Source organism: Prunus avium, chromosome 2, assembly GCF_965620075.1.
Source record: "Prunus avium chromosome 2, drPruAviu1.hap1.1, whole genome shotgun sequence".
Classification (NCBI taxonomy): Eukaryota; Viridiplantae; Streptophyta; class Magnoliopsida; order Rosales; family Rosaceae; genus Prunus; species Prunus avium.
The window spans coordinates 37,324,619-37,346,970 of record NC_142285.1 but is presented as its reverse complement, the minus strand read 5'-3'; the positions used below and the strand labels follow the sequence as shown (position 1 = coordinate 37,346,970).

Genomic DNA, 22,352 nt, shown 5'->3' with positions numbered 1-22,352 from the left:
CGCCGAATCTCTAAGCGGGCGCTAGGCGTGTCCTTTTTTTAAGTTTTTGTTTTACAAATAGTATTGCCGCTCGGTTTTACTAGGGTTGCTTTTTTTTAGTTTTTGTATAAATAGTATAGCCGTGCGGCGATACTTTGCTTGATCATGGCGCCAAATCGCTAGGTGGGTTTTTTTTTGTTTTATAAATAGTATAGCCGCATGGCAATACTCGGGATTTTAAAAAATGAGTATAGCCGCGCAGCTTTACTGAGTCGCTTTATTTATTTATTTATTATTTAATTTATATAGTTATTTTATAAATAGTATAGTCGTGCGTCTATACGTTTTTTGACAAGTGGCGCCATATCTCTAGGCAGGTCTTTTTTATATATAAATAGTATAGCCGCGCAACTTGCTTTTTTAAAAATTTTATATACAAGAAATATTGAGGAGGGAAATTTGAACTTAAGACTCCAGGTGCATAAGTAACTGCTTCTAACTACAATTCTCTTGCCGAAATGATAAGTTAATATGATTTTTGGTACTCTGTGCTTGTGACAAAATCTAAGCCATTGATGAATGTAGGTTCCATACAAAACAAACATACATCAACGGCTGACACAATCAGCCCATATTTCATCACCCGCCCACACGCAACCAACGCTAACCCTCCTCTATTTAGAAATACCAACAATGAATACTACTACCTTTTCTTTTATCAAAAGTGTCAGTAAAAAAAAATATATATATATATTTAGCCTTCTTGGATGAGCAACAATTGCATATGTTATGTTTAAAAAGTTTATAACCAAAATGCAGTTCTTTGCCTGGCTTGTGACTAAAGGTAAAATTCTTTCCAAAGAGCAAGCAAAAAGAATGCTAACGGATGATCCTTCCTGAAGTATATGTGGCCGGCGAGAAGAATAACTTACTCTTTCTATAATGTAAATTGGTGAGAATATTTTGTTTTTCCTTTTATTTGTTTGTTTATTTATTTATTAATTACTTACCCTTTGTATAATGCTATTGTAATTGGAATTTCTAACCCTTTTAGGTTTACCACTTTGTACATCTTTTTTTTTTTTTTGTTCTGTGTAATTACTTACTCTTTGTATAATCCTGTTGTAATTCGGATTTGTAACCCTCTTATGTTTACCACTTTATACATCTTTATAAAATACCTATCAATGTATCAGAGAATTATCTCATATACTTTGTTCTACTCTTTTCTTCTTTAGTCGTCTTCAGCACAACGAACACGAAGCTTCGCCAGCTCCATTACTATGGATACCATACAAGATATCACACAAGGGATGCACGAATTGAATTTTGAAGCAACAGCGGCACACCCTTTTCCCGAGGAAATCATACAAGAGATCCTCATTAGGCTACCCGTTAAATCTCTGATCAAATGCACCTCAGTGTGCAAGACATGGAGGTCCATGATCATAAACCAGACCCTTATTCGCGCCCATCTCAGTCCACAGAATGACATTGACAGTCACCTCCTCCTAGTCCACAGATATTCTGTTTCTTCTACGGAGGAGACCATCTTCTTCAGAAACATGGCCTTGTCCAAGGTAGAGTACGAGGTAATAGAGGTTGTTACTGTGCATTATGATAACCAGGCTTTTGACGAGTACAACTCCAAGATAGAATTTCCAGTTGCTGTCCAGGAAAAAACGTGCGACTCATGTAATCGTGTGGCCGGCATTTGTGACGGGCTAGTCTGCCTAGTGGATGATGCGGATGATATTTTCGGTTACAATTACAACTTGTTCATATGGAACCCATCCATTAGAAAGTTCGTGACCCTTCCCGAGCCTGGTGTTAAATTAAATACGCATGGCGAGTACAGGGCTTCGATTGGATTTGGTTTTGATGCGACGACCAATGACTATAAGGTTGTACGAGTTGTCACTTTATCGTTCATACGTGGGTTACAAACTCTAGCCGAGGTTTATTCCCTAGCCACGGGCACATGGAGCAGTCTTGGTGTTGTTTCTCCTAGAACATGTCTAATGCTTGAAAAAGCTGCAAACAATGTTTTTGTTAATGGGGTTCTTCATTGGTCTGTAATCTGCTATAAGACAAATGATTATCATCATCCTTATGATTCTATATTGGCATTTGACCTGGGCAAGGAGGTGTTCCATGAGATATTTATGCCCGAGGGTATCGAATGGAATTGCGGGGTGTCATCGCGTTTGTCTATTTCAGGTGACAGAAAATCTATTGCTTTGTTCAAGGTGGATAACAGGAATGGAGATTGTATTCTTGATATATGGGTGATGAAAGAGTATGGCAGAACGGAGTCATGGACGAAATTGATGACTCTCGGTCGACAAGGTCCAGAAAGACTTTTACCCAGGGATCCCTTATGTTTTAGGAAGAGTGGGGAACTTGTGTTGCTTCTCACTCACACTGACGACAAATCAAGGAATGAACTAGTATCACTAAACCTTGCGAGCAAACAGGTTAAAAATTTGGGGATTGATGGATATCGATGCTGCGACGTTGGTTTTTATAAAGAGAGCCTCCTCTTACTTGACAAGACCGATGCAGAGTCTTACTAATAGAAATATGGAAGCGTCTTTCTTTACAACTTCTTCATATGAAACCCAGCCATTAGAAAGTTAGTGACCCTTCCCAAGCCTAGTGTTAGATTGAAAACGCACCGCGAATACGATGCTTCGATTGGATTCGGTTTTGATGCTAGGACCAATGACTATAAGGTTGTGCGAGTTGTCTCATTACCGGAAGAACCTGGGACACCAACTCTAGCTGAGGTTTATTCCCTAGCCACCGGCACATGGAGCAGTCTTGGTCGTGTTTCTCCTTCATGTCTAGTGACTGCAAGAGCTACATCCAATGTTTTCCTTAATGGGGTTCTTCATTGGCCAGTAGACTGTAGGACAAATAGTGGTGATCTTTGCTCTTTTATATTGGCATTTGACCTGGGCAAGGAGGTGTTCAGTAAGATATTTATGCCCAAGGTTATCCAACGGAATTTCGGGTTCGGATTGCGTTTGTCTATTTCAGGGGACAGAAAATCTATTGCTTTGTTCGCTGTGTGAACCCGGCGCAGGTGTGATGAAGATTGTTTTCTTGACATATGGGTGATGAAAGAGTATGGCAGAAAGGAGTCATGGACCAGATTGATCACTCTCGGTCCACAAGGTCCAGAAAGATTTTTACCCACGGGGCCCATATGTTTTAGGAAGAGTGGGGAAGTTCTGTTGCTCGTCACTAGTGGCACTGACAAATCAAGGAAGGAACTAGCATCACTGGACCTTGTGAGCAAACAGTTGAAAAAACTTGGGATTTCTGGATATCAATCTAGCGATGGTGATTTTTATAAAGAGAGCCTCCTCTTACTTGACAAGACCGATGCAGAGTCTTACTAATAGAAATATGGAAGCATCTAGTTAGTAATTGTCTTTTTTATATTAAAAAAAATGTAATATTACTGCAAATAATAATGGAAACAAGACAGGATTTATTGCAGGATACAACAAATTCAAAGATGGCTCAAAATTGGAAATGAACACCAAGAGATTATATATACTCTCTAAGGATCCACAATACATTAATAATCATGTTCTCTCTCACTGTTCCAAGAAAATGTCCCAAAAACTTCAGTGAATCAAGCTCTGAATAATGTTCGAAACCGCCGAATACGTTCCAAAGGAAGACGACACAACACCTACTATAATGATTATAATACAAAGCGTTGCCTGGCAATCACAGAAAAAAAAAACAGCAGATTAAAATGTTAACGAGTTGGTTTGGAATTCACATTCTTTGATCAACATTGAAATTATATGAAAGCATTTTTCTATGTAACAATGTGATTGTGTTTCTTGTTCGCCTATTTTTCTAAACCAATGTTAACAAGCGTATGAAACAGACATACCTGAAGCCGAGTTACTCGCCCTCTCAGGATACTCAGATAACAAGCACAAGGAAGTATCAAGGTCTGCAAATATTATATTTTGTTAATATAGAAGTATAACTTAACTCATAGAATGATATTTGAAATTTGAAAATATATTTCTTGTAATCAAATACAAAGGAAAACTTACTACAAGCATTGTGAATAAAGATCCGATGAACGACATCACCAGACCTGCGATAAGTTAAAATTGAAGTTGTAACAGTATGGTAATGGTGAATGTAGCATGCCAAGTGAGGTGCTGCTGTTCCTGTCTATCTAATGTATGTTCTCTTTTTCTCTGTGGCACATGTGGTTACCAAGAGACAAAAGGTATAGGAATTCCATGGCAACAAAACGGAAATGATAAATAAAGAAAGTTCAAGGGAGACTTACCAAAGAAGGGGATGCAGAGACCGACTACCAGGGTAGAGACAACCAGTGCCGTTCTAATTAAGATTGAGTATATATGGGACTTGTTTGATGGAACCAGCTCCTCCAGACTCATTGCGACGGGAGATATAGTTAATGCATATGTGGTTCTAATTAAGGAGAAACATATCTAGTCATTTCCGATTTTTATCTTTTGCGTGTGTGTGTGCATTGACGTTGAGCAACATAGGCACAAAAGAAACAAAAATGATTCTTCAAGTTCATTATGCTTTAGAGAGTTGAGTTACTGTTTCTTTCTGATGTTTGTCCAAGGCACAAAATACCTTCTAGACTGCATGAATTGTGCATGGGTGTGTGTGTTTGTGTGATGCGTGTGTGCTGGTATATCAGATGGCATTCATTATCTGCATAATTTGCAAGAAAGGATATTTGGTAAATGGGTTGACTACCTGCAAAAGAACAAATACCCGATAATAGTATTAGCCACCAGTTTTAATTCTAAGTATAGAAGGAAAGGTTCACAACATGGAGAAAGAACATAAAGTTAATGTTTGAGGTGCCTAAGGTAAAACAATAGGCATAAAATGGACCTGCTGAAGAGAACTATAGGCAGCCTAAGGCCATCCCTAGATTTTTTGTTCCTTCTATAATCTATTGATTTAAGCCTAAATCAAATGGTGCTAAAAAGTTGGATAAACCATCCCTACAGGATACATCAATGAACTAGCCAACTAGCCAAATGGTAAAATCTCTCGACAGCCTAAAACCTGAAATCAAATCCCAGTTTTCTTTACCTCCAATGGACAAGGGAAACAACAAATCTATATCTATCAACAACTGCCTGGACCAGCTTGATAATTGCATGGTTTTCCGAAGGCGGAGGGGATAAAGAGTTGATTTTCTGGTTGATAGTTGTGCAAAACACATCAGGAAAATAGCATGATTCCCCGCTTGATAATTGTGCAAATAATAAAGTCAAAAACATCAACAGAACATCCATAATAAAAAAAATTCATGAGCATACCGTAGTCCACAGAGCAATCTTGGAGGCAACCAAATCGTGAGGCATGTTGAGAGTGAACTGTGACGCTGTTGATTCCCCAAACATTGTGTACCCCATGACAGCAACTCCACCGTACAAAATAGTGCAAATCACAAAGCTACACGGAAAAAACAATTAAGTAAATAAATGAAGTATAACAAGTTGCATTCGCTCACAAATAATTGCAGTTCCTGTATGACGTAAAGGGAATTTTGAAATTTCACACAAAAAGGTAGACAGCAGTACGAGTGTGAAAAAACTAAGGCTAGATTCTGATGAAATAAATTATTAAATTAAATAGAAATATAGTTGAGCATCTTTAGTTTACCATGTTAAGAGGATTGCAGGGTATTGGTTTGGTTTTGCCAGTGAAGTATAAATGTTTGGGAAAACAGCATGTCCTGAGTAGCAGTAGCCATAGAGACCCATTGCAACAGGAAGAGTTGAAAGGTTCAGTGGTGTTCCTTTGTTCTCAAAGCCAACTCCATCAACTAGACCAACCCAAAACAAGCAAAGGACCACCACGATCGATGCAATAACTCCACCAGCTGGAAGTAAAACAAGTAAAATGTAAAAATTTGTCAAGAGAACAGCATGCATTTGGTTAACAGTCTTACTGCAGTCCAAGAGATTACAGAAGGTTCAAGAGAGGAAAAAGACTGGTAAAGCAAATTCACTATCTAAATGTGATTGTCAGCCACCAAAGCTTCAACTATTTTTGGCCCCAAATAGAACTTCAATTTCGAATAACAGACTCTTTTTCTTGGTTCATAGACAACAAACTTGAACCTTCGACGCCGCCGGTCTGGCCAACTAGTCTAGATATTCCTATTCATAATCAAAATATTGCTTGACAAAGCAAATTCATTTCACAGAATGTTTAGATGTATAGAACGCATAGATTATATTCAAATTGCCAAACTCACCTGAGATGTAGCTAAGAACACTGAGGTCTCGAAGCCATACGGTAGGAAGAACAGCAAGGGAGGTCAAAATCGCAAATAAAATGTGAGAATCTAGCATGTATCCGCCCAAACTTAGGTGCGCATTTGGAAATAGTGAAGACAAGTTATCACTCTCCAAAATTATATATTCTATGCAGCAAGCCTGCAAATAGAGGAAAACTTAAAATAGGTGATTTATGTGCTTTAAAATTATTAAGCAAAAATACTCAAAATGTCAAGTAAGGTTAAAGATCAACATGATCTAAGCTATAAGTTTTTCTAACTATAAAACGAAACGCTGTTGCAGGTGTATGGCAATTGCAGCAAAAATTATGGGATGTTCTTCCTGTCAGGTCTCCTAATTTGAGATCATGCAATTCCATGCTGCATAAGTCTTCTGGCAAAGGCTGTGATATTAATGGCTCTAACAGAGGTGCATGATCAATCCTTACAAGTGCAAGCATTTAAATGATGAGTATTACTGATGCATTGCCTCAGAGCAGCATGACAATGTTGATGATGGATATATGATACAAAACAACCCCTTCATTTGGATAAGTGCGTCATTGGCTAAACAACCATTTAAGCTTGGTTCTACTAACAAAAGAAAATCCATAATTTTGTCCAGCAATAGCCAGTTTGGTCATTATCTGCATACCAATTTCTAATTGGCAAAGTCTAAAGTTCCCTAAAAAGCGAAGAACCTCCTTCGGATATGGATTTCAAGGCAACCTTGAGTGCAATTTAAATTAGATGCTGCACTCAAGAGATCAGAAAAATACATCAGTGTGTCTCATGTGATGTCCTAACAGTCATTCATGCTGAAAATGATTAGTGTTGGCATGATTTAAGGAACTCCAATCATCTCATGCATTGAAAAATGCTCATCATCCTAAAGAGAAGCAGAAAAAAGTTTAAAGAAAATACCAAAAGAACCCATCAAGCTTTTTCTTTTCAGGAACATTGGAAGAAAAATAATTTTCAAGGAAACTGGGATTTTTAGATCAAATGAGAACTGAACAATCAGCCAACCAGGTACAGCTTGTTGTATTCAAATGGGAAATTGTGGTAAATGAGCACCAAGACAAGAACCACATGGTCACTTCAAGAACAAGTGACCAATAAGATCCAAAAATGAGGACCCATGTTATAGGCTCAACTCAATCAATCAGATCCAGATGTGGGACCCAAGAATATAAGGGTGGGCCCACTGGAGCCCGACTTCCTTTGTTTTTTTTTCATCCCACCCATCCATGTGTTCCATTTCAAACCATAGATATAGGTGAAGCACAAATAAAGTAAAATACTCACTCAGTGAAGCCAGCTGGTACTTACATATAATTCCACGTACAGTATTATCTGCACCCACAAAAAAACAAATCACTACAACGACATAAAAAGCAGCCATTCAACTGAACTCTCTAATAGACGTTTTAACTTTATTTGTTGTTAAAACGGCAGAAATAGCAACACTGATGAAATTTTATACAACCACATCTCAAACATGACAAAAGAAGATGGGATTCATTTATACATATGAATCTCATCTCTATTAAAGATTAAAGATGTGGTACATGGTACGAATAGTATGACTCTGTATACAAACTACCTAAGGAGAATTTTAAGTAATATATAAATGTGGTAAGCTTACCGAGATGGCGATTCGTCCTCCCGTACCAAATGCAGCTTGGCCAATGTCCGGGTAAGTTTCAAGGCCAGGCTGACTATCCAAGCAGCGACGCAGGAGCAATCCAGTGTAGAAGGAAAGCACTGCAAATATAAGCAAAATCGAGAGCCCAACCCATCCTCCTTCTTTGATTGCATATGGTGTGGAAAGGATTCCAACCCCACAAAGAACATTGATTCCTGAATCACAGGAAATGGTGAGTGGACACTGATCAAGCTCGGAATTATGTTAGAAAAAATATAATTTGTTCATAGTCAAAGTTAAAAAAAAGGATCCAAATTGTAAATCTGCATTGAAAGCTACACAAGCCAAGCCAAACAAGTTAATTGGTACCAATACAGTTTTAGTACTTATTTAGTAGATCTTTTCATGTGCAGCATGTGCAATCGGGGGTAAGCCACCTCATCAACTCATGTGAAATAAACAGAGTCTTGCTTGTTTGAAAGCTCATAAATGAAGATAACAATAGGGTAAGGACAAAGCAATGTGGTGATCTACAGACAAATTCTATAATATTCAAAGATATGAAGAAATAACTAAAACATGGTCAGATTTTGAAATACTAAATTAAGATGCATCTGCAAACATGTCATGTATATGCATGTTAGCATCAGAACAAGCTCAAAATTGCAGTGTAGAAAGAGAATTTTGGTGGGTAAGTGGAGAATGTTTTGAACAGACAGCTTCTACTTTATCTTGAGACATGTGAAGGGCAACAAACTGATTTTAATTGAAAGGATAGAACCATCATATTGGACTATGTGGTCCCTGCAACTTTTTTGCTGACACATGATGAAGCTCTAACTGTCTGTAGTTGCAGGATTTGGGTTTCCTTTGCTTGGAATAATTTCATTGGATTTGCATTTAGAACACATAAAAAGTATCATCTCATTATGTATTGGACATCCTAGGGCACAGTAACTATTTATCATAATATGTATGAAATTACTAGGCAGATCAGAATCCAAATGTAGTTAACTCAGCTAATCATGACTACGGGTGTTCATGTCATAGACATAAGCACTCTTCGGAGTGCTTAACACCAGAAATTACTTGAATTTGATGCATTGTTAAAGAGATTTAATTGATGACTGAGAAATAATTCTAGACTTAAACAGTGCTACAGAGCACAATTCTTTCTGGCATAATCTGCAGATGAGGGTGAACGGATATGCATGAACAAATATGTGTGTACAAAACATAAATGACAGGAATAAATTAAATAGCATGTGCTTTGCCCATACTTACCATTAATCACAGCTTGTGTGAATGAGCTGTGGCGAGAAATAGGATGATGTTCATGAGAAACCCTGGATGGTTTATCATCTTTTCTAATAGAAGACCTCCTTGAATGAATAGGAGGAAGAAGAGAATGAGAACTACGTCTCTGTTGCTGTTGTTGCTGCTCATCCGCAACTATCGGTACCGAGGGTTTCGTCAAGAAAGGTAATGTTTCGGGAGTGTGCCTTCTTGTCAGTGATGAGGAAAGAAATGAACTTCCTAATCTTGACAATGAAGGAGTGCCCAGAAACCCAATACTAGGGGATGGTACACTACTATACAGATCAATGGATTGCCTGAAACAGTAAATTACAAACAGTAAGTACTAATTTGGAACTAAAATTGAAAAAAAATACATCACCAGAATAACAGAACAAATCAGTCAGTTTTTTTATCAGTTATTTCATTCATTTGACTGATCAAGTGTAAACTTCTCTAGAGACATTTGATGGAGCCGAAAAAGACAAGTAAAAAGATTAAAGAGCAAGTCATTGTAGCAGAAGTACAAGCCTAAAGCCACCCTATACTTCTGTGGAGACCTTTGATAGAGCCATTAGCCATATCAATCACTCCCTTTTTCCAGCAAGTTAAAAAGAAGGATTCAAAGAGCAACAAAGCAAAACTACTTTTTCATCCTACGTTACCGCCTAATGATCCCAAATTAAAGTTTTATTCTTTTGGCCTAAACAATCCAAAATGTTAAAAGCAGCCAAATATTGACGTTGACCCAACTGAAATTTTGGCCGACTTTACTTCAATATTGGAACTGATTTCTTTTACTTTGTATAGAATTTCTAGGAGATTATTTTAGTTGACTGTAAATCACCACTGCAATAGTAACACGTTTTGAGTTCTATTCTCAGTAAGTAAGATTTTATCACCAAATCCAACAAATTTTACCATTCATTTTCTCCAGCAGAAACCATGTTGTCACTACTCTCCCACAAAATTTTACATATCAAAGTAGTAAATTTTCCTTTACTACATATTTCTGCGGTAAAACTGCTAACTGGACAAGAAAGAATCATGGAAAATTATACAACCAGCTGAGAATTTCATGCAGCCTAACAGAGAAAGACAGAGGAAAAGAAGAGACCGGGGAAGAGAGGAGGAGAAGGGGGGAGAGACACAGAGAGAGAGAGAGAGAGAACCTGTAACTTTGAGGCCATTGGGTGTTGTAAGAACTGGGAATATTCTGCTGCTGATTTTCAGTAAAAGATTCAGAAGAATCAGAGTCGTTTCCTCCATCTTCTATGCTTTTGCTGAATTCCTTTTCCTCATCTTCTTCATCTTCACTCTCAATGTAAAAACTGCGATCCGAGACTGAGTTATTCATCTTCTTCTTCAAATCTTCCTCCGCTAATTACCTTCTGCAGAAACTCCCAAAACACCAAGAAACCAATGAAAATCTTGATCAGGCTAAAGGGTTTGCAAATTGCAATTGGCCCACTTGGGAAAACAGTGAAAAAATATGAATCGGATGAGAACAAAGTTAGGCTTGGGACACATTTTTCTTTTTTGTTTGATACTAAGAAGGTAGAGATAATAATAGTTTCTTTGTTTGGAATTAACAGAACGTCTGAATGTAGCCAAAAAATAAAAAAAAAATTATATTGCCAGCTAAATAAGCTTATATGACATGACAGTAACAGCCAGCAAAAATGTAAATCATAACAAAGAAGAGCAAAAAAAATAAAACATGAAAATTGCATACCATAGAGAGAAAACTAAAAATCGTTTAGTAAAAGAATACACTCAGATTGGTAGAGACATAATGGTACACGGATTTAGCAGAAATTCTAGCTGGCTGAAGTTTGAAGTTTTCAAAAGGACCCTCCCTGCATGTTACATGCTACACTCTGTTTGGTTTCCGAGAAAATAAAGGAAAAGACAAAGCTGACTTAAGGTCTGAAACCACTGAGTCATGCATTATCCTAAGCAAAACAATAAACCCAATTCAGCTAAGCCCGGATTCTGTAATAAAAATTTAAGAAAAACAAAGAACTAGCAAAGCGGATATCAGGATATGTGATCGGAGATTTTCTTTTGTTTTTCCTCGGTTTTCTCGGAAACCAAACAAGGGATGCGACATAGTATGTATAAAGTCTTCTGGTACAATTCAGAGGAGATCTCTAAAGGCGAGAAGTGTCATGCTATTACAGGAGCTTCAGAGCAACAAAAAAAAAACTAAAGAAGTAAGGAAAAGTAAACCTTTTTTGTTCTTTGGATTTTCCTTGCTTCTGTTTCCCGCGAATCGAAAAGGAGATTGATTTTTTCTGGGATTCAAGAATCTGTTGAAACCCGAGAGTGGTAGGCAGAAAATTTGAAAAAGACTCCGGCTTTTTCTTTTTCAGAAAAGCACCAGAAACAACGAGAAACAGAGGCAGAGGAAAACAGAGTGAGAGAAGATATTGCTGTACGTTTACCGTCTGCACAACTAATATATATATGGAGAGAGAGAGAGAGAGAGAGAGAGAGAGATGTCTGTCTCTCTCAGTCAGTATGGTATGGTTGTGGTTCTGTGAACGTGAACTTGCAAGTGTTTTGCTCTTTTTTCTTTTTTCTTTTTTTTATACATTTATTTTGGTTTGTAGAACTCCCTGGTTCGTGTCAGCTCCTATAATTGATTGCCTTTTGGAATTCAAGTGGGTCTGGGTTTCTTTCTTCTTAAAAAAATTTTGCGTGATTTTAGCTAATTATTTGAGTGGTTTTTAGCTAATTATTTGAGGGATTCCAGGTAATTATAAGTCGGTTAATAAGTGACCAAAGGGAAGCTGGTAATCTACTCCTGCGCTGGTGTTGTTGGAGTGCATTTGGGATTGCTTGGCACTGTAAAAGCGTTTTCAAATGACAGAATATATTTTCCTTTTAAGATTTAAAATAAATAAGTGAAAGTGTACATTTGAGTTATAATTGCACTTTTTCTAAGAAGGCTGTTTTTTTTTTGGGGGACCAGGAAAAACATTTAGGGCTTGTTTGGTATGCCTCCCTAACTTGGACTGGCTTGGATAAAAAATTATCCCATATTTGTTGTCATATGGTTCTAGTTTTAAATGGGATTAATAATCTGGGGCCCACCAAAAACACCTCCTTAACTGGGCTTAGTGAGACCCGTGTGTGAAGTGGGGACAAACTAATCCCCTCCTCATCGCTCGCGACTTCCTCCCTTCTCCACGCCTTCATGCTTCATCTCTTCCATCAGTTCTCACCCCACCACACACCTTGTCACAGCCATCACCTCCCACCTAAGCACACACCTCGTCACAGCCATGGCCTCCAACCCTCATCCATGTCAGCTGCGCGCTCTCTCTCTCTCTCTCTCTCTCTCTCTCTGCTACAAAACCCAAATGGAGGAAATAAATTAATTAATTCAAATCGCTTTTTCTTTTTATGAAATTAGGAGAAGAACCTCACAAAACAATAGCTAACCATCAAGCAATTCATCATCAAAAAACCCACCCAGGCAGAAGTTTCCTCAAAGAATCAAATTCCCAAATTTAGATTGTGGGGTTTGGGCATGTGGCTATTGAAGAGAGAGGAGGGTGAAGAGAGAAATAGTGAAATAGGAAATTGAGAGAGTATAAAATTTTGAATTAAGAAGCAGAGAGATAGATTGAGAAGAAGAGCAGAAGGAGAGAGGAGGGAGAAGAAGAAGTTGAAGAAGTCGCAGGTTGGAAGAAGATAAAACAACAGAGAAAGAAAGAAGAGAAGTTAAAAAAACAAAACAAATAAATCCACTTGCCTTTTTTTTTTTAATTAAAAATAAAAAAGTTAAAAAATTTAGTCCTAGTCCAATCGTGCACCAAACATAGTACAAGTCTTATCCAGCTTATGCCAAGCCAATCCAGTCCAAGACAGTCCCAATATTTAGTCTACCAAACGAGCCCTTATGGGACAAAAGGGTGGACCCAAGAAATTTTATAGGGGTGGACTAATTTTTTTTTAATGGGAGATCCATTATATTACCTTTTTTTTTTCTTTTTAAAAACAGATTTACATGGTTAATTGGCTATAGGCTTTAGGTTTTTTTTTTATATGCAAAGAAAATGAGTGGTAGCAACTATTCTTCAATTAACAATTTGTAAATGCTATGGGAGTACATATAGACATAGGGAGTGCAGTCATATAGATCTACAATTGTGCAATCATAAGCTGCAAGCATTCAACAAAACCAAGAGGCAACTAGGCTATATAAAAGCAGAGATCAAATAATGAATATATTAAATTAGAAAAATGACGAGTCATCAATAAAATCCTAGCAAATTGCATAAGAAAAAATCCCCAAAATTTAACACACAAACTCTAAATCATAAAAAGCTAACAATAACAATTGAAATTAGAAATTAAACAAAAAGTAATTACTAATATTAAAGAACGCATTGGATATCGGTTGATACAATTTTAAAGAGGAAGAGACCTACTTCTAAGCTCTCAAGTTCAAATATAAAGTTATAGCTTACATGGATGGGTAATAGAAAAACATGATGTTTGATGTGTGTGGGTGCCTTAAGAGATGAAATCTTATAGTTGTGATAGGCTAATTTCAACAAAGGGGAGTGGACTATTTTTAATTAACTTGGGTTTGACTTATAAAATTAACATTAATTTTTTTCATCTCCAAATTTAGCACTGGTGCCTAGATTCGTCCTTGATGGGACATTGGGACAGGCTGTTTTTCACCATTTCCAGCCACTTTTTGGGGTAGACCTAGGTATCAAACTTTTTTTTCCTCACTCTGATCTACATGTTGGTATGGTTGGTTTGTTGCATTTGATGAAGATTTTTAAACTTTCTCTTAGTCTAAATTACCGGAGATGAGGATTTTTACACACACACTACCACGGTATCATGGGTGTTTGAATCTAAGACCACTAATCTGCAAGTCAATGCCATTTTTCATTGGGCTAGATCTTGTTGGCATTTAAACCATTTCTCAAAAGGCATTTACTTCTAATTGAATATGTAGGAGCATATGGAATTTTAAGTTTACAAAAATGCTTCTTATGAAATATCCCCAGATTTTGAATAGTCTTTGTTTTCTTCCTAACTTAATTACATGTTTACATATGGCTATATGCCACATTTAAACCCAGAACCTCATTGGGAAAATAAACTTCCTAACCAATTAGGCTGAAGAGGGAGGAGAGGACTGATATATTCAGAATCTGTCTGCCCAGTTCCCTTTTTTTTATGTTTAAAAAAATTAGAAAATTAGAAAATATGTTCTATGTGTTTTCTTAAAAGAAATGATGTTCCTAAATAGTTTTTATTTAAGTAATAAGAATGAGATTGAGGATTATGTAATGTACCAGTTCAAAGTGGCAGTCCAAGTTTATCATATTATTGTTTACATATTGTGGCCTCATTTATTTATTTTGTTTAATAGAAAGGCATCAAGTCTTTTTTTTTTTTTTTCTGTAATAGCATCATTTTTTCAAAAAATTTTGTTTAATAAAAAATTTCTTTATATTTATTGACAATGTCGAATAAAATGATACATTACATCGGTACAAAGATGTGAGCAAGGACTGTATGGATTAGGTTTAGGGTTAAGTATATAACTCATCCACATGGATCTAGGTTTGCTTCTAGATGTGATTTGACACCAAATTAAATAATTAGGTTTTGAGGTGGCATGAACAATTTCCTTGGTGTAACAAATAGAATAGACCAGACAAGATCTACCCTTTAAGATGATGACAAAAATCCATGTTGCAATTTTATGGATATATTACAACTTGGTCGTCTAGTTGCATAGGCAGCCTATTCATGACAGTTACGTAACCCACAATTATGTGCCATGAGTCTCCCTAAACCTAATTACAACATAAATTTATTTTTATCCAAAAACAAAAAATCCCGATCGATCATAGAAAATGAAAGAAAAAAAAAGGAAAAGTTTCATGAAAAGTAAAATGAGCAATGGTGATGCTTTGGCAAATGTTGGACATAAGTATTTGCTCGGGTGCATATTTGGTTTACTAGTTTTCCTTTTAATGTCGTTTGTAAAATTAAGTTCGATAAACGTCTTTAGGGATCCATAGAGGATCCTCTTTGTAATTTTAGTTTTCGTCTTGGAAAAAAAAAGAGACATGACGAGAAAGAATGAAGAGGCATCTTGGTACATATCATATCATATTAACATGGTATGGATAAGATCTGTCTGTCCATGATAAATATTAACATCACTAAATCATGAAATATCTCAATCATGCATTATTGGAACTTTTCATTCTATTACGAAAATTAAATTTCCAGATATAATATTATAAGAAAGTTGACCAAGCCTGTTGGGTGCATCGCTGTCCATTGAGAGCGATTTTGGAGGGTTGGTTTTTTATTTTTTCACCATATTTTCTAATTTGTTTAGTGTCACTAATCAATAGTAATAATTCAATTGATAATGAATTCTCATTGTTTGTTGAGCATTAATTGCTAATATATTAATGACCAAATTTAGGCAAATGACTCACTAGTATAGTGGTTTAGAGTTCAAGTCCTAACATCCGTGTAATGTGTGTGAATTTAGTATATTATCGTCTCTCTTAATATGACTGTCCTTAAAAAAATAAACCAAATATAGAACCATATAGAAATATCTGAATTTGGTTGTTAGCCAATACAAAGTTTTTCATTTTCTTGCTAGAATGCGCTTGTATCTTTCGATTTTCATGCGTGAATTAAGGACGGTGTTATGCGGCTGTCTAATATATCATATTTCTTAATGCTAAAATAAATTATCTTTAGCCCAAAAAAAAGCCACATGTAACATGAGAGTCGTGTTGGGTGCCAATTATGCGTATTTCTTTATGTGTTTGTCCCTATCTGTGGTCAAGTAAATAAGATTATGATAATAATATAGATGTTTTCTGAGACTCAACTTCGATTTTGGTTGGATTGAGTAAGCTGGAGATTAGCTCGAATTCCTTCTGATCATGAGTTAGATATATATCCAGTCCGATCAAGTTAGCATAATATCTCTATATAATTTTTTTTCACCTTAAAGATGAAGGAATAAAACACCTCACTCGACACATGATCATTTAGTCTAATGACACTCAATTTATTTTATTGAAAGAAGTTTTAAGTTCAAATATCTCGCAGCATCTGTATGTATCAATCTCCCTCTAGCTGCTTCCCCTCAATATAATGCAACTGGCAGATGGGTAGCATAGTTATCAAACCACGTCAGGATGCACGATATTGACAGGCTTTATCATATATATATATATATATATATATATAATATAAAACTCCAAATTGCATATGCAGCTATTTTGTTTGTACAACATAAACCTATCGAACACCATGCATTATTTAGATTTACACTGTCACATCCCAACAACAACCATTTTTTTTATTCAAGTTTTTTAAACCATAGAATATGGTCTCTAGGTTTTGTCTATTTCTCTTAATTACCAATTCTGGAATTTGGGTTTGCTGTGAAGAGATCTGACTGGTTTATTGATCCAAGGCCAGCCAAAATAATCAAGAAAAACCTGTTTTTGGGAGCAAAATCAAGAAAAACCTTGCTGGTTGGATCATGCAATGTTCCCAATTCCCATCCAAGTTTTTGGATTTAATTTGGATGCAATCTAAAGACAGGATAGGAAAGTTCATGCAGCAGAAATCTTGGTCTTGCTGATTTGTATATGCCAAGAATATACCGTACCATGTTTCCAACAACCCAATGAGTCAGTGTTGTAATTAATATGGCCTGGTAGGGATTTTATAATTTTCTTTCTATGTATATGTATTTTTTTTATCTTCAGAGGAGGGAGAATCAAATCTAGAATATATTCTAACATTGAGCTTATGAATATTTTGGTTCCTTCTAAATTTTGTTGAGTTTATAAGATTGAGAAGTTCGGATTATTTTCTCACCCAAAATTGTGCAAACAAGTGATACATTATTATTCTTAAATAATACAAAATCCATGAATATTGTTTGGCTCTAGCAATCTTACTTACAAATCACAGTTTAACGCATATATATAAACAACTCACTAAAAATACCAAAAAATGAATAATAATAATTATACACTCGTCAAACTGTGATTTAAAAATAAAATTTAAAGTGTTAGACAAAAATTACTGTATATGGGCTTTGGGATGTGCACAAATGAGATTCATTTCTTCTTTCCAGCCCACCACTGATCTTCCTGGCACTTGCTGCCTTGACTCCTTTACTCATATGAATCAATCCCCAAAGACTCAGGAAATAAGAACTGCTGTCCTAAATCCGTATGCCACACAATATGGCACTTTGCTCCTAGCTTATTGGGACCCAAAAAGTCACTAGAATCTTCACCAATTGGCTTTGATCCATGATGTATGTTAATGCCAAGAAGCCTAACAAAGTTTTAATATTATTGTTAAGAAGATCACCAGAAACGTCATTCTGCACCATCCCAGCTTTGAGGATGTGCTGCACATTCAACTTCAACTTTCTTTTTTTAACGTTAAATTCTTCGTAAAGAGCATTTTAAGTGAGAAAAAGGTGGAACACACTTATCCAGGATTTGATTTGCAACAACATATTTTTTTCTCCACCAAAGCAGGCAGTCCACGTGTAAATCACAAGTATTTGTTTAATGAAAAATTAGTAAAGAGAAGATAAAAAACCAAGTGTTTGGTCTCTAAAGTATAAACACCAGAGATTTGGTACCAAATCAAAATCATAATAACAGACACCAGAAAGTGAAAGCACCAGCAATTATTTATATATATAAATATATATGGATAATGATATATTGGAAGTGATGATATATGGGTTTTATCAGGTTGTGCTTAATCAGAAAAGAAGAATTGGTTTCAATGGATGAGGGGCCATCCACACTGTTCTGCATCTGCATCATTGTGTGCTTTCATCTTCCAGCAAATTTGGAATTATCCATTTTGTTTCCATCTTAGTCACTTCAACAAGTTGCTAACACCTCAATTATTCTATTTCTCTTTTCTTCGCGTTCATGATTCCTAGTGCCTGCAATTTTCTCAATAGTCTCTCTCTCCCTACACATATGATCATTAATGTTACATCAAATCTTTTAGGTTTTATTTTCCTGTTCTATTCTTTGCCTTTATCACTTTTTAAATATCATCATTTACAATTGAGTTGAGTTGAAGTTTTAAAGCGAGGATTTAGCTAGAATTAGCTAGGCAAGCATGTGTGGAAGAAATTTTATCACGACCCGACTCCCCTAGTACGATATTGTCCGCTTTGGGCCCCCCTCTCTGCCCTCACGGTTTTGTTTCTGGGAGCTCACGAGCAACTTCCCAATGGGTCACCCATCCTGGGATTGCTCTAGCCTCCAACTCGCTTAACTTCGGAGTTCCTATGACTCCGAAGCCAGTGAGGTCCCAAAAGGCCTCATGCTGGGAAGAGAAGTGCCCACACATTTAAAGCACTTCACCTTTCCCTCCCCGAGCGATGTGGGATTGCTCACCATTCTTGTTTCCCCAGGACACGGGTCTTACAAATTTAATCGTTGATGAGTTGTGAGCGCCACATGCATCAACATATCAATGGCCAGGAATGACCCGTGCAACCGACCGTAGCATTAAGCAATCCTTATTTCTTGATAATAGAATTAAAACAAAACCAGCCGGCGTCACAAATATAGTTTTTTTCTTGTGGAGAGACAAATAGTATAAATAAACATTTTACTGGTCATTTAAGCGAAAATGGCACAATGTAAGCTCTTTATCCAGTATCCAGAGTGTAAACAAAAATGCTATTCTTACATGAAGTTACAAACACTGTTTCTATTCCAATATCCCTCAGTTTGGGGCTGGGTTTAATCAAGTGGGTTGCAGTGTCCTCTGGCGTAAAATATCTCAAACGTTTATCGTATAAAATATCTGATGTACACTTCATATATCTAACCTACTGTTGCCAAAAAAAGACTCTTGTTGATCTCTAGCATGCGAAAAAGGAAGCCCGTTCTACCCGCTTTCAACATATCCTATTGTGCAAGTCTTGGCACTTTCTTAGGCTCCTAATGAAGCTGATAACCTGCCCTGCGTTTATCAACAAGATATGTAGCTTCTTCCCCTCTGTTGCTTTTTAGCTAGCTTCTTTTCAGATTAGGAGATGACTATAGTGAACATGCTTCACATTCTCTGTGTGCTGATGAACAAGGACTTGGGCCACCAAATCTGAATTTGAGCAGAGGCAGAAGACTCATGAATTATCGCGCGGAGTAGGGAAGATAAGTCCATCTTTTAGATGGCTTACTGCTGTGGGCCATAACCATTTCAGCATGTTTGGACCCAAGACCTGATCAAAAAGGCAGATGACTTGCAATGTTAACCTTTTCAACATATATCAGACATAACTTATATATGAACATACAAGATACGCACACATAGTGGGAGAGAGGGGAAGAGAGAGAGAGAGAGACCGAAATAATGTTTTTGTAGAAACTAAGATTGTATGGATGCCTGTAGCTCTGCCCAGATTTCCTAGCCAACCATGATGCCCGAATTCCTTCATAATACTGGTAAAAGATCCATGTCAAGCTCTGTATCAATGATTCCCAAAAAATAAATAAAAAGTTCCGCTTTCAGTTATGATATGTCACACTTTACCTCTATAGTCGTCATATTATGGATGATGAGGTAGACATGCCAGCCCAAAAGAGTTCCAAGCATTACGCTCAAGGAAGCCATCATTAGTCCAGACATAACCTAAAAAACCATTAAGATGATTGGTGAGGCAACAAAGGGTTTTAAGTGGTTTAATTTGCAAAGAGAGCCAAGAACCAAATAGAGAGTTATGAATACATATATATATGAAACCCGTATTCAACAGCTGAAAAAGAGGAACATGCAGAAGAACCCATTTATGTGACTATTAGCAACCAGTTCTCCATATTTTTGCGCACTCCACCAATGCTTGACACCATTACAATATGAGCTATAAGACATACATTGTAGTAGACAGGATTATTTCTGCCTCTAACTCATTTAAGTGTCCATCAAAATAGAAGAGGCTTCACTAGATTCCTGATCTAACTTGAGTACTTAGGAAATTACTCCAAAACAAGAAAAACAGAATATATGATTATGTACTCACATCCTCAGCACAAAAGAGAGAAAAAAGAGAGCACTAACTCACATAAAAAACCTTGAGGCCACCACTTCCACTGTATTCCAAGTCCTTATGAGATGCACAATATATAATCATAACCTAAACATGTCAAAAGCTTCTGTCAGAATATGAGGATAATTATTGTCAAAGCATGTAAAAGGAAGAACCAGATAAACTTACTGTAGAATACAAGCATCCTAGTGTTGCATACAAGACAAGCATAAAAAAGGCCTTGTAGTTCCAATAACCAACACAGTTATTGATCCATAGACAGTGATGATCCTGCATCCAATTTTGGCACAAAAGCAATAAAAACTCTAATCCATGTACAGAAAAATCATGAATAAGATGATATGGTAATAAGAATGTAATGCAACCTACCATCCTTAAAACACACCTTCTGCAGACCCGGCAATGATGAGCCCTGGGAGGTTTGTATGTAGAACACTTGTCACAGCGCCTGGATGATATGCCCTGTCAGAAATCAAGAATCCAAAGTTTCAAAATTAGCTACAAGGAGAAGAAATCAGTATTACAAATGTGTGTCTACATACACAACAGGGTATCCTAACGCATAAAGTACTTGATATAATGAACACGTGTGATATGCTTTTAAACAGACTGTAAGATTTATACTATGAGGGAGACATTAATTAGCTGTAAATGCAACATTTTAATCCATAATTCTAGAAAAAATTTCATGCAATTATGGTCTTTGAGGAGCATGAAATGGGAGTTCCTGATCATGTTGACTCATCTTTATGACTTAAAACCTTAAACAAGCAGCATGTAAAACCTCAAGCAAAATCCTGACAGTTATCAGCGATTCCAATCATAGCATCAAAACAACATTCACCCTTCTCTCTCTTCCCCCCCTCCTCCCCTCTCTTTTCCCCCTTGAGAGCTTCAAATCATAATTATGCGGTATGCAGTGCATAGTCCCTAGCCATTACCAAAAATGAAACCCCCATTAGCTGTTGTCAAGATTTTCCTTCGCTTGTATCTTATGTCACCTATGTCCCATGTCCATGCTCCTAAGGTTGTAATTGTATAAACTTTCATCTCAGCAGTGACCTAATTGTTAACATTTTTTTATCACTCTCTGCTACACTAACAAATATCCACCTTTAATGAAATAGGTAACACAGTACTAACTCGCATATGAAAAGATCTCCTTCAACAAGCAATGCAATTTACTCAGTGGTCCAGTTCTCATATTTTCTCACGCACTAAGCATGTATGTTAATTAATTTGTTTATGCCATATCAGCCAGTAACAAATACATAACTCATAAATTCTCACTACCTTAAACCTTTTGGTGTAAATTCCATAAATCACACAAGAAACAGATCTAAGACACAATGGGGTGACAATAACTATTAACAGAAAGCATTAGAATTAAAAATTAGAAAACATTCTCATCAACCCATTAATGTGCCAGTCAAAACTTATATTCTAATCACCAGCCAAACAGAAAGCATTAGAATTAAAAATTCAATCTTTTTTTCTTTCGTTTAGCTCAATTTTCTCATCAACCAAACAGACCACGCCCAAATATATGCCTGTAAAAGCTTACATTTTTCTTGAGTTCTTGATCAGATGCCTCACTGTCTTCAATATCAGGGACATAGGAAGCTGGAACATAACCTGGGTCAATGAGAACACTAGAAAAGAAAGAGAAGAGGCAGAGAGAGGCCAAGGAAATGAAAATCAGAGCGTTCAAAGAACCAGCAGAGCTCTTCAACCCAACCCAATCTTCGATGAAGATGAAAAGCGTGACGTAACACACAACACCCATTAACAGAAACACCATGAAGATTGGAATTGAAAGGAATCTTTCGCACTTCATCGTAGGTTCTGAGGAATGGAAGAACAGGAAGTTTCCCAATTTTTTTTCTGGGAAGTCTATTTCCCGGGAATTCTAAATCCAAGAAAAAGGTCAGCGCTGTTTTTTATCTTTTTGGTTTCTCTTCTATTGTGTAGGCGTAACCAATAATTTA

At 36.6% G+C, this 22,352-nt stretch overlaps 3 protein-coding genes and 1 pseudogene across 3 annotated transcripts; 2 read left to right on the top strand and 2 right to left on the bottom strand.

The window, feature by feature from the left end:
* Positions 1-1,262: 1,262 nt before the first annotated feature.
* Positions 1,263-2,630, top strand: LOC110773690 (F-box/kelch-repeat protein At3g23880-like). Its single transcript, XM_088248221.1, has one exon. It carries the CDS (start codon positions 1,263-1,265, stop codon positions 2,553-2,555), a length of 1,293 nt encoding a protein of 430 aa, XP_088104347.1. The 3' UTR covers positions 2,556-2,630.
* LOC148296966 (F-box protein CPR1-like) lies at positions 2,580-3,386 on the top strand (annotated as a pseudogene).
* Positions 3,387-3,461: 75 nt separating this feature from the next.
* On the bottom strand, positions 3,462-11,754 carry LOC110773680 (amino acid transporter AVT1C). The gene is made up of 13 exons (XM_021978199.2): positions 11,472-11,754; positions 10,412-10,630; positions 9,228-9,556; positions 7,944-8,158; positions 7,628-7,651; positions 6,275-6,455; positions 5,677-5,896; positions 5,331-5,466; positions 4,736-4,755; positions 4,310-4,449; positions 4,065-4,108; positions 3,896-3,958; positions 3,462-3,716 (listed from the first exon to the last, which is right to left on the bottom strand). The coding sequence occupies exons 2-13, from the start codon at positions 10,594-10,596 to the stop codon at positions 3,618-3,620; spliced, it is 1,656 nt and encodes a 551-aa protein (XP_021833891.1). The 5' UTR covers positions 10,597-10,630; positions 11,472-11,754; the 3' UTR covers positions 3,462-3,617.
* A 7,152-nt stretch (positions 11,755-18,906) lies between these two features.
* On the bottom strand, positions 18,907-22,352 carry LOC110773677 (DHHC-type zinc finger family protein). Its single transcript, XM_021978197.2, has 7 exons — positions 21,929-22,352; positions 20,734-20,826; positions 20,533-20,634; positions 20,380-20,451; positions 19,851-19,949; positions 19,664-19,759; positions 18,907-19,539 (listed from the first exon to the last, which is right to left on the bottom strand). The coding sequence occupies exons 1-7, from the start codon at positions 22,199-22,201 to the stop codon at positions 19,444-19,446; spliced, it is 831 nt and encodes a 276-aa protein (XP_021833889.1). The 5' UTR covers positions 22,202-22,352; the 3' UTR covers positions 18,907-19,443.

What these genes read in the sequence shown, in the direction of transcription:
- LOC110773677 (XM_021978197.2), bottom strand. Translation starts at nt 22,201, where the DNA reads ATGAAGTGCGAAAGATTCCTTTCAATTCCAATCTTCATGGTGTTTCTG. An exon ending in ATCAAGAACTCAAGAAAAAT is followed by an intron (nt 20,827 to 21,928) that starts GTAAGCTTTTAC and finishes GATTTCTGACAG; the next exon opens with GGCATATCATCCAGGCGCTG. An exon ending in TCTACAAAAACATTATTTCG is followed by an intron (nt 19,540 to 19,663) that starts GTCTCTCTCTCT and finishes CTTTTTGATCAG; the next exon opens with GTCTTGGGTCCAAACATGCT.
- LOC110773690 (XM_088248221.1), top strand. Translation starts at nt 1,263, where the DNA reads ATGGATACCATACAAGATATCACACAAGGGATGCACGAATTGAATTTT.
- LOC110773680 (XM_021978199.2), bottom strand. Translation starts at nt 10,596, where the DNA reads ATGAATAACTCAGTCTCGGATCGCAGTTTTTACATTGAGAGTGAAGAT. An exon ending in CAATGGCCTCAAAGTTACAG is followed by an intron (nt 9,557 to 10,411) that starts GTTCTCTCTCTC and finishes TTACTGTTTCAG; the next exon opens with GCAATCCATTGATCTGTATA. An exon ending in AGATTGCTCTGTGGACTACG is followed by an intron (nt 4,756 to 5,330) that starts GTATGCTCATGA and finishes GTTCTTTTGCAG; the next exon opens with GTAGTCAACCCATTTACCAA.